Source organism: Takifugu rubripes, chromosome 22, assembly GCF_901000725.2.
Source record: "Takifugu rubripes chromosome 22, fTakRub1.2, whole genome shotgun sequence".
Taxonomy (NCBI): Eukaryota; Metazoa; Chordata; class Actinopteri; order Tetraodontiformes; family Tetraodontidae; genus Takifugu; species Takifugu rubripes.
The window spans coordinates 10,293,994-10,305,533 of record NC_042306.1 but is presented as its reverse complement, the minus strand read 5'-3'; the positions used below and the strand labels follow the sequence as shown (position 1 = coordinate 10,305,533).

Below are 11,540 nucleotides of genomic sequence, written 5' to 3'. Positions count from 1 at the left end.
AGAGCCCAGCCACCCTACGGAGGAAGCTCATAGTTTTAGCAAATATAAAACCCTAAACCCTTCACAAACCACTAATACCAAGCTCATGTACACTGCACAGGTAGACCGCACTGTTTAGCAGAATACAGTAACATTAAGTAAATGGGACTCAGGGTCCTTTTTCCTGACACAAACCACCCCAAAAAGGAATAAAATATAAAAATCTAAGGATGAGGCAGTTTTTCATGTTCGAGTTTGCTTTACATTCTGTGTACACTCCAATTGCAAAATTGCGTCGTAGAGGCAGCGTCCCTGCACCCCGTGGCGATAGATACTACACCATTCATGCTTTTACTGACGTCGCACGCCCAGGAAACAAAGGCATTAATCTCATTAATCAACTAAGACATTGTTCGTCTTTCTAAACCATACTTAAATGTTTCTCTTATGCATACAAGAGCAAATTTAAGTTTATTTCGCTGATGAGCGACTCGCATCTTTTAATTTTAGATCCTGGTTTCAATCTGGGATGAACCGTTCGCCGCGTCACACAGGCTGAAGCGGTAACAATTTATAGACAGTAGGGGGCAATAGTGAGTCTGAGTGTCCAAGTTCCCGGAAGCAGGAATTAAAGACGAAGAAGACTGAGCCATTCATTCTGTCACTGGGCGGTGGAAACAGTTAGGTGATGTTTACACTGTTTTCTTGTTTAGAAAGAGCGTTGTTTACTGACATTTTAAATCATTTGACCATTAAACAGTCTTAGTCAGCAAAAAGGGTGGAAACAAATGGTCAAACGTTACTAGCTAAATAGGAATAGTTGTCCTTTAAATGTTGAAATGTTTGTCATTTGATATTAATATGTAATTAATTGAGTTGTGTCATATTATTGTTTCAGACTCGATTAACAACGAAAAATGGCGAAACGTAGGATAACCCAGGAAACCTTTGATGCTACAGTCAGAGAAAACATGGAGGAATTTGACATGGAACCCGATGAAGCTCTTAAAGAGGCTGTGGAGCAGTTTGAGTCTCAAGGTAACCGGCTGAAGAAAAGAATAAGAATACTCAACAGTGGGTTTGTCAGGGGTTTGGTTCTGTATGTACTGTACTGATAATAACACGGGAAACAAGCAGGTGTGACGTGTAATAAACGCTTCATTGGAAAGCTATTGCTAAAGCTAAATAACAGGATGAAGAATACGGCAACAACATTCGTTGTTTTTACATTGATCGTTTGGAATGAAGTTATTGATTAGAAAACAACACATGCTCCTGTCTAAAGGAAACTACTAATTTATTTACAAAGGTACAAGAGTGATCTCTCCAGATGCATCTTATTAGAAACACAAGCAAAACTCTTTTAATCTGAAATGATACTGACCATGTGTGAAAATTTGGTTCATCTGCCAATGTTATAGATTAGCTATTGTGATTCTATCTAAATGGAGTGAAATGTGTGTTAAAACTTTAAGTGAAATGTTTAAATCTTTGGATTCAGGTGTGGATCTCAGTTACATAGTTAAAGCCGCACCTGCTGCACCATCAAATGAAGAGCAAGAAGAGCAAATGCATGAAATCTTGCAGGTGAGTTTTGCTCCATTTTGAAAAGATATTTACTCCCAAAGCATTGATCTTTTTCTCCCCTGTGTTTTCATGTGTAGGTTTTGGATACCCTCCGAAATAGGAATGAGTCTGCGGATGTTATGGATCTGATGGAAGACATCAAGTCTTTTACTGAACATTGCTCAGTGGGTTTTGCTCATAGGTATCTGGCTGCCCAGAAAGATGCCTATCCTGTCATCCTTTCTTGCTGTAAAAAGAGTTTCGATAGACAGGAGGCCGTGCTGACTGCCACACTCGCTCTTGCTGCACTCACAGATGGACAGCCAGATTTGTTGGATGCAGAGGGCCAGCGGTTGCTCCTGGACATTCTTATAAAATACAGGGAAGATTCTGAGGTGACGCGTGCAGCTATCAAGACCGTGCATCACTGCTGTCTGAAACATGAACAGAATCGACAGGATTTGGTAAAAGGAGGAGTCCTGGCTCTGCTAACTAGTTCGATCACGCAACACAGTGACTGTGCCGAGCTGGTAAAGGAGGCCTCTGTTGCTCTCAGGGTCATGACCTTTGACGATGATGTCCGTGTTACATTTGGACATGCTCATGACCATGCTAAGATTATTGTCCTGGAGCACGGTGGGCTAAAGGTTCTAATTGACGCTGCCAAAGGTGAGAACAGCTGGCACTATATTCTACACATGTGGCCTGGTAGCTTAGCGATGTGTTTGTTGACATATTCCTAATTTTTTGTATTCTTCTATCGCAGGTCATCTTGAAGATACCTCTGTTTTAAGTGAGCTCTGTGCAACTTTATCCCGTCTGGCTGTCAGGAACGAGTTCTGTCAGGACATTTGTGATCTCGGGGGGTTGGAATTCATAATAACGCTTCTTGCAGACAGTTATGAATCAGCGGTAATCGACCAAAAGCATTTTCACACATTCACCCCCCTCCCTTCACTCATTAGAGTTTCTAATTGCAGGAGTTGGTTCGGCAGATTCTGAGCGCGATACGAGCTGTTGCAGGAAACGATGATGTAAAGGACGCAGTTGTTAATGCCGGGGGAGTCCCGCTAATTGTCATTGCCATGAACAGACACACTACCAGCTCATTGGTGAGTTAAGTGTTTGGATGTGATTAGAACAATTGTAGTGGGATGAAAACACTATATATCAAAACAGGCCACAGTTCAATGTTTTGTATGGGGATGTAAGAAAAGCCCTGTGTTCCTTAAAATTGGCAATCTCTACTCCTTAATTTGATAGGAACAATAACTGGAAATAGATTACAAACTAGTCCTCTAAGCTCTCAGGAGATTAATCTTTGACCTCTGTTGTGACCTAATGTCTGTAAATTATTAAATGTTTATCATGTTATATTGGATTGTTCCAGCCTCGTAAAGGGGTAGGTACTAACTCAAATTTATTATGAAGCTTACATACAATTTTGTTGGCTGAAATGATGAGATTGTAGGTGTTGTAATGACCTCATCTGTAATGTTCTCATATTTTGCGGTAGGTGTGCGAGCAGGGCTGTGCGTGCCTCTCTGTGCTCGCCTTACGCAAGCCCGATAACTGCAGTGTCATCATGGAGAACGGAGGAGCCTTCGCAGCTATTCAGAGTATGAAAACACATGCAGATGCAGTCAACGTGCAGGTAATATTAGGTCATTAATTAATGTTGCAAATTAATACTTCTTAGGGAGTAACTGTGTCTCTTGGGTTCTTTCTGTATAGAAACAAGCCTGTATGCTGTTGAGGAATCTGGTTTCACGTATGCCCAACTACATTCAACCCATCTTGGAGATGGGGGCAGAAGCCCTGATAGCCGAGGCAGTAAAGACCCATCAGGACTGCGGGGATGTTGGGAAAGCTGCTCTCAGAGATCTGGGATGTAAAGTGGAGCTTCGAGAGCTGTGGACCGGCAAACACGGAAGCCTGACAAACTGAGTAGAGTGAGGCGTGTGTATTGTCACATTATGAGGTTCCCTGAAATGTTGCAGCGAAGGTAACTGTGACTCTTCCAGCTCAGCCGTATATTGCCTGAAAAAAATAAACCTTAACTGAGGAATTTAGAATTAAATAGAATGATGCACTTCACTTGGAGTGAGGAAACAAGCTAAACTAGATCGTGGCTGGGCGTAGAGGCAATGTTATGAACAAACTATCTGACTCCTATTTTGTTTTGCTTGCTAATGGTATTCATGCATTTTTTTAATGTACCACATACTGTATATTCTCATGAAATGTAATACTTCTGTGCCATGTGTAAATATATGCAATAATACAATTTGCTGTAATGTTATTTCTTTTAAGCTTATTTCTTTTCTTTCTAATTTCATGTAGCTTCAATCAAAAGGATCAAGGCCAAGGGGCTTTGATAAAGCAACCTACTATATCATGTAACTTGTATCAAAACTTCCTTGCTAACAGCCGAAAACCTAAAAAGAAGTCCTAAATATTCTGTAAAACGATGAAGACATCAGTTATTCAGCTGGTTAAGAAGCTTCTTTTGTTCCAACTTCCTTAGACTGGAAGACTGAGTGTCAGAGAAGGTTTTAGAATAGAAAACTGCATCAGAAGAATATCAAGTATGATAAACTGATGTAAACACAAATACATATTTTAACAAATACATATATACACACACATACTCATGAATACATATAAAAAAAAAAATACATATATACACACAAATACTATATGAATACCTATGACTGAATGATACCTGTGCTAATAGCACAATAGCACTCCCTGTCGTGTGATAGTGCTTAGATATATTCGTATGCAGTATATATATATATATTTGCCTGTGCATCATGACACACCAAATGGTGATCTCGCACAAGAAACTACCAAAGGCGTGTCCCAACGACGCCCCTTTAACGGCCCTTTCGCCATGCCACCCTGCTCCAACTCCATTTCCCATAATGCACCGCACCGTCCTCGTCAAACCCACCTCCCTGTGGTCGAGCTAACGTCTCGCTTCGTTGACAGGAGCGTTTACGACAGCGTGGCTAAGCAATGTCAGCTGCTACAAGTCACAACACAACTCACGACTGAGTGAAATGTGTTGGTGTCAGTGCCTTTATCAACCGAAGAAATGTGCTTTGGATCGCGGCATTTAGGTGCTTTGTCAATATTTGCATAAGGTTATAGGCAGTAACATTAATGGTCCTTTAGCAACAAGCTAACAGCTAATGCTGTTACTGTGTCTTACTCAAAGGCAGCTTCGGAAAAACGGTTTAGGATAACATATACATATATATATATTCTGGGGAGAATTTGCAGCATCTGAAATCTGACGGGTCAGATCTCATCTTTATAAGGTAAGCGGCGCTTAGTTCTGGATGAGTTTGTAGAACATTAGTAAGTGCGCCACCCAGTGGGACAGGCAAGAGAAGTACGGTAAGATTATTTAAGGAATTAATATTAAGTAACATCGTAAGAGTCAGCACCTTGATGTATAAAACAATCCGAAAGGCATTAAATACCATTGTGAGTGTGGCTATATACTTATGATTGTTCCAGGCTTTAAACTCTTGAGCTAAATAAATAATAACAATAATAAGGACCAGGCTTAAATGACCATTTTTGCAGATGTGCAACTGCTCACCATCACAGAAACTGTTGTCTTGCTTTAGACAACAGTTAGGGCCACTGTCAATGGTCCACCACTCCACTATATGGCAGCAAAGTTTGACAAAGACTGACAGACAGCAAGGAAGAAAGACCTGTAAAATGATATGCATGTGGACAGAGGGCACAGCCCACCTCCCTAACGGGCCTGAGGTGGAATGTCAGGTTCTGGCCTGTTTGTAAGCTTAAGCTCTGCCCCAAAACCCTTTTTTACAAGTGGCAATATTAGCTTTGTCACGGCTCTGTCTGTAAATGATCGTTTTCTTCTCCCACTGTTATAGTCTGACAGCTGGTAGATCAAATAGCACAGCAGGAGGTCACACTCCCTGAACAGTGACGTTGCAATTTCTCTGCATTGTAACCTCAAAAGGCAGCCTTGCCGTTTGTGCACATGATTAGATCCTGATTTGTGCAAAGCCTGATTCAGGAGATTATATATAGATGTTGCAAACTGAGTTGCTGATCAAAGGTTACAGAATTAATAGCAGTTAACTTATATTACAAAGGGATGTATTGGGAAAAAATTTATGAAACAGTCCCGAATAGACAAGAAATAGTCACGTGAAAGAACACAGTGGGGTTAGTGTGTGATATTGAAATGTGAGCCTGGTTTCTGGAATGATTTATGAATAGCCAATCCCTCACATGAAATCAGCTCCTAAAACAAAGAAACTTTTTTTTTTCTTGACCACAGAAAAAGCATCTCCCTTCTAAAGTCCATTTTATGTACTTGTTTTTTGTACTAGAGATATGTGACTTGCTGTGAACTAGTCTTCTTCCAAACCGAGTAAGGTGGTAAACATTTACTAGAGGTGAATGGAGCCTGTTGAAATATCAGCTCTTGCTGCCCGTCGGTTCAGGTTCTCACAGATTTTGGCTGGATTTTGTCGTTCTTTAGAGGTTCCCGGCGTTTGTGCCTCTCCAGGCGTCGGAGTTGATGAGCAGGATTGGTGAGAGCTGGCTGTAGCTGTCAGGGATGGGAGTCCAACACCAGCAGGCGTCCATTGCGCAGGAGGAAATGCCGCATCGGCCCAGTCAGACCAAGGTAAGGTATTACCTGAAACTTCATTAACGCGTTCTTCTTTCAAGAAAGATTATAGAAATGATTGGACTGGATTGGATTCTGGTTGCTGGAGAAATTTGTAGTGTTTTTGCAGGATTTGGAAATTTGATAATCATGCCTGCGGTTCCTGGACGGTCTGCTGACAGGTTTTGTAAGCTGTTTTTGTCCAGATGCTGCCATCAGTTTAATAATCAACAGCTTCTCAAACGGCTGCTCAAACAAGTTTGTCACGCGAGGACTCGGCCTTTACGGGTTGTTTTTTATCTGTGTGATCAGTGATGCGGTTCCTCACTCTCTGTAGGGTCTGAACCAAACCCAATCCGTGATCAACTCGCTCTTCTCTGGAGCCTTATCCGGCGCCGTGGCCAAGACGGCGGTGGCCCCACTGGACAGGACTAAAATCATCTTCCAAGGCAGGTTTGCGCCTCATCTGAACTGGAAGCTGTCTGGATTTGTCGCCAGTGTTGCTTTTACTTTATCACTCCACGGCAATCTGTCATCTAGTCGTCTTACTAAGCAGTTTTTTTCCTTCGACCATTTCCCCCCAGTTATCTGAGTAAAAGGCGTCAGTTTAACGTCTGGAAATTCTGCAATACAGCTTGGCTCAATTTTCAAGCCTTACTAGTAATAATGAATGGAAGTCTGACCCTTATAGTGAAACAGTTACCGTATTTTTTGGATTATAAGGTGCATTAAGCGAAACAAACCTCTGCGAGGCTCCTGACTACGATAGCCGTAATGCTCCGACAATCCACCATGTGGTACGGCTAAGTAGCTTACTAAAGTTGTATTAAAATATTTTGACAGATTTTTGAGCGGCGTGTACCACATAAAATCGGTTTGAGGTCAGGTAATGAATACGGCACACTGTCGACCTTTGAGAAAATGAAAGTATTTTAATGCGCCTTATAGTCCAGACAATCCGGTACCTTATTTGTGCATAAAGGAGGTTTTGTGTTGTATTTAATTTGGTAGCAATGACACAGTTTGATATCACTGATTTACCTCTTGGTTTTGTTTTCAGTGTCTTCAGCAAGATTCTCTGCAAAGGTAGGTTTACGTCCAATTATGGTCGTTGTAAGGAAAAGTTCTAACATTCTTTCCACATTACTTTGAACAAACCTTCACCTTTGGACGTGGAGTTATCAGTTCAAGCATGAGTGTATCGGTGTGCAGGAGGCCTACAAGTTGATCTACCGCACCTACCTGAAGGATGGCTTCTTCAGTCTGTGGAGGGGAAACTCTGCCACCATGGTGCGGGTCATCCCTTATGCCTCCATTCAGTTCTGTGCCCACGAGCAGTACAAGCGCCTGCTGGGAACCCACTATGGTTTTCAGGAAAAGTGAGTGAGACTTGGGGCCGTTGCACTTGGTTTGGAATTTACTGAGGCCTCGTTCAGTCGTCGCCTTTATTAGATCAAACTGGGGGAGCTGATGCCGTCTTTGCTGTGTGTTCCAGAGTTCTGCCGCCGTTTCCAAGGCTAGTGGCGGGCGCTTTAGCTGGCACCACGGCAGCGATGCTGACATATCCTCTAGACATGGTTCGCGCCAGGATGGCTGTAACGCCGAAGGAAATGTGAGCGTTACCTGACAAGCCCGCCGAGATAGCACAGTTAGCACAAAAGCTAATGCTAACTACGTGACACAATAACAGAAATGTAATTTTCTGACCTTTCTTCACAGGTACAGCAACATTGTGCATGTGTTTATGCGGATATCTCGAGAGGAGGGTCTAAAGACGCTGTATCGAGGCTTCGCCCCCAGTATTCTGGGTGTCATGTCTTACGCTGGCCTCAGCTTCTTCACCTACGAGACGCTGAAGAAAGTCCACGCTGGTCAGTCCTGCCGCCGCCATCCTCCTTTCTGTCGCTGACGCTCAGATTTGACCTCCGCTCCCCTCCTCTCTCCCGTAGAGCACAGCGGGCGCCTGCAGCCGTACTCGTATGAACGTTTCGTGTTCGGGGCCTGCGCGGGTCTGATCGGGCAGTCTTCATCGTACCCTCTGGATGTGGTACGGCGCCGCATGCAGACCGCGGGGGTCACGGGTCACACATACAGCACCATCCTGGGCACCATTAAGGAGATAGTGGCTGAGGAGGGGGTTATACGTGGACTCTACAAAGGTCTGAGCATGAACTGGGTCAAAGGGCCCATCGCCGTCGGGATCAGCTTCACCACCTTTGACCTGACCCAGATCCTGCTGAGAAAGCTGCACCAGATGCGCCACACAGATCAAGAGCACCGATAGAGATGAAGAAGAGGTTCTGGAGAGGAACAGCAGCTCTCCTCGCATGGCCGCAGCCCTGTGGGCATCGGGTGTTCTGGTTGGTACAAACTCGTATATGCCGAAGTGCAATATGATCAGATTTATTATTTTTAACGTCGACACTTAACAAATGAGGCTGAAAGCGGATGTTCACGCTCACACTACAGTGTCCAGTTAAAACCTTGCCACATACTTTTAAGATGTATTAAATTTATTTGAGGATCAATACACCCCATTGGATTAATTAAGAGTTACAGGAATCATACCAAAGGCTGTGAAGAAGATGCCGATTATATTAGGGTAGATTGTATAAAAATGAGTGCTGATCAGTGTGTAAAGCATGAATGTTCTCAGTGTGTGTGTGTGTGTGTGTGTGTACAGCACAACCCCACCCAGCAAATTGCTAACAATAATTTAACCTCAGTGAAATTGTCAGTATTTGTTAGTTGTGTTTAAGTCGCTGCCTCTCCAGTGTGTTTTAAGTTAAATTCCTGAAGAGATTAATTCAGTTTAAGCCTGTGCCAACAACCACAGAGGATAAAAAAAGGAGTTGAGGATTTTTTGTGGTTTGAATATATTAATATGTTGTTTTTAAAGATGTATCAGCAGAGATAGTTTGATTTTCTGAAATAATTGAGGCCAGCTGGGACTCACTCCGACTAACTCAGCGAGGATATTATTTTTGAGAGTTTCTGTTAATCCACAGATTTAATATCTTAGATGAGACAGCTGTACAGTCGAATGTATTCCAGAACAGCCCTGTAACGAAGTTTACACTGTACTTTTAATGGCCACTGGATGAGAAACGCTGCTTTAACAGTAATATTTTAATGTTGCTGTTTGTAAGTTTCTTCCAACTGGTCGCTGGTAAAGGTCACTCATTCACACATATAGTAGGGTATATAAAGTTTTGTCTTCCATATGATGTTGCGATGGTAGCTTCATCTTAACAGGTCATAAAATAAGTATAGTTTCATGAATTGTTGCAGTTGTCAGAGTTAGATGCTATACAAGAAGCAACCTCCCGGGGGCGCTATTATCACGTTACAGGCATTTAAACGTATTCGGTCTCAGTGTTGACCGCAGCACATTAAACAGGCTCATGAAATGCTTACGTGTTTATGTAGATTTGTCTTTAATTTGATGGTTAATAGCTGTATCAGGAGCTATAGTGGAACAAATGGCGCCACACAGGAACGTTTAGCAAGACTGATTCCACAAAATTTCAGACCCTGGATTCATATCTGAACAGTCTCGACTTCAGGTTGATAAAAAAAAAAAGAAAATCAGACATGAAGCTTCAGAACTTGACTCATCACTCAGCTCTGCCCTGAGACGTGTCTCCCTCACCTCCACTGATCACTTTATCAGCTCCCATCGATCCATTCACCTTTATCTCTTGTGATCCTTCAGGGAATTGTAGCAGCTTATCATCGGTCACATGATGATGTTCCGTTCAAATTTACCACTTCTGACCCACAGAAGGGTCGATGCAGGGTTGATCTTTGAATATCTGTATGCAAAGTAGCAGAAAGTATCTAGTAACAGAAGTTACTGACACAAGTGCCTAACGGGGAGCAGTAGTGTTCCCTCTAACCTTTGTTCAAGGTTGCCTCCATTTTCTAACCTTTGGGATTTATAATTATCTGAGGGGCATCAGACGAACGTGGTCTGGGGGATTGATAGACCTTTATGACTGAATGTAGAACTTCAGGGACAGTTTTTTATGTGACTTTTGTAAAACGTGAAACTGCCTTTGTTGGGGGGTTTGCAGGCTGCGGTAACACACTTGGTCCGCTCCATCCATCTCAGAACAATAAACGTTTAGGTCATTTTAGCTCTAATTTGGGGAAAGGAAACTTGGTCATCCTGCTCTGTTCTACACAATCACGAAATGCCAAATAAGCTTTATTTATGAGAACTCCTCAGTGGCTTGAAGAGGCTGAAATCAGAACTACAGCCAGACATTTTTTCTATTTTAGGGTGACCTTCCATTGATGTGCAAACGGTTAAAATGTTTGCATGTTTATCACATATCTCGTATTTTTGCGTGTTTCCGTACCACAGTGGTATCATGGCTATTCTGTTCATCCCAGTGATTTTTGCCAATCCGATGTGAAACCTACTACTGTCCCACCAGATGTCCAGATTCTAGTTATATATTGTGAAGTTGTAATAAAATGACTCTCTAATAAACTGTCTAATAAAACTGGATGTTAGTAACAAAACTATTTATTGTTTATTGTTTTTCTTGTACCTTTATTGTTCATTCTGAACCTCATTTCAGTTTGTTAAAAAAGGAATGTGGTAACCCCTAATGTCCGCTCGGGGGCGCAGCGTCCTCATGAATGACACCTGGCACAGGCGACCGGCAGGTGGCGCTGCAGCGCCGCCTCGAGAGCAGCATGATGGCGCCAGCTCTCCGCCGGAGGCCTCGCTGGAGACCTGAACTTGATCTTGAAAGCAACAGTAGCCCAAATCAAGTCAAAACAAACAAGTGAATAATTAAAAAAATATATACTTGAACTTGAGGTACTCGAAAAGTAAGGAATAGCTAATAAGCCCTAATGATTTTTTAATATTTATTTAGACTAAATTCTTTTTGTCAGCTTCTCTCGAGATAAACATACATATATATAATTTTTTTTGCTTAGTTTCTGAAACAAAGACTTTGTGGGTAGATTTCTGGGAAGGTGAGAAGAAAAAAAGAGCAGGAGAAAAAAGCCATGTAGAAGATCGAGGGCTAATTAGAATAAAGGAGGGAAAGATGGACGGAAGCTGACAGAGGAGGTGGTTGCTATAGATACATGGCATGATGCCAAATAGAGGCAGAGCCCCTTTGCATTTATTCAGATGATGGCTTCCTCTCTCTCTCTCTTTCTCTGAAATTTGTAAAAATCCATTCAGCCATTTTGTAAAATCAAGATTAATTTTAATCTAATTATAAAATGCTTCCGTTGCAATGTTTGTTAAAAAAGCATCTAAAAGAACAAATGGAGACACAGAGAATTAATATGGAATTCATGCTTT

General features: G+C 42.2%; 2 protein-coding genes across 7 annotated transcripts; both read left to right on the top strand.

The window, feature by feature from the left end:
* The first annotated feature begins 593 nt into the window (after positions 1 to 593).
* On the top strand, positions 594 to 3,832 carry armc6 (armadillo repeat containing 6). 2 transcript variants are annotated; one of them, XM_003975658.3, is made up of 8 exons: positions 594 to 664; positions 878 to 1,017; positions 1,481 to 1,566; positions 1,644 to 2,214; positions 2,312 to 2,457; positions 2,526 to 2,657; positions 3,062 to 3,199; positions 3,280 to 3,832. In XM_003975658.3, exons 2-8 carry the CDS (start codon positions 897 to 899, stop codon positions 3,490 to 3,492), a joined length of 1,407 nt encoding a protein of 468 aa, XP_003975707.1. In that variant the 5' UTR covers positions 594 to 664; positions 878 to 896; the 3' UTR covers positions 3,493 to 3,832. The 2 variants fall into 2 exon arrangements, with proteins under 2 accessions (XP_003975707.1, XP_011614791.1); XM_011616489.2 differs by having other exon boundaries at positions 616 to 659.
* Positions 3,833 to 4,507: 675 nt separating this feature from the next.
* On the top strand, positions 4,508 to 10,740 carry slc25a42 (solute carrier family 25 member 42). 5 transcript variants are annotated; one of them, XM_011616490.2, is made up of 9 exons: positions 4,508 to 4,871; positions 5,928 to 5,993; positions 6,080 to 6,226; positions 6,546 to 6,657; positions 7,269 to 7,294; positions 7,421 to 7,587; positions 7,704 to 7,820; positions 7,928 to 8,079; positions 8,158 to 10,740. In XM_011616490.2, exons 3-9 carry the CDS (start codon positions 6,158 to 6,160, stop codon positions 8,490 to 8,492), a joined length of 978 nt encoding a protein of 325 aa, XP_011614792.1. In that variant the 5' UTR covers positions 4,508 to 4,871; positions 5,928 to 5,993; positions 6,080 to 6,157; the 3' UTR covers positions 8,493 to 10,740. The 5 variants fall into 5 exon arrangements, with proteins under 5 accessions (XP_011614792.1, XP_003975708.1, XP_011614793.1 ...); XM_011616491.2 differs by having other exon boundaries at positions 4,509 to 4,670; XM_003975659.3 differs by lacking the exon at positions 5,928 to 5,993.
* Positions 10,741 to 11,540: the final 800 nt, after the last annotated feature.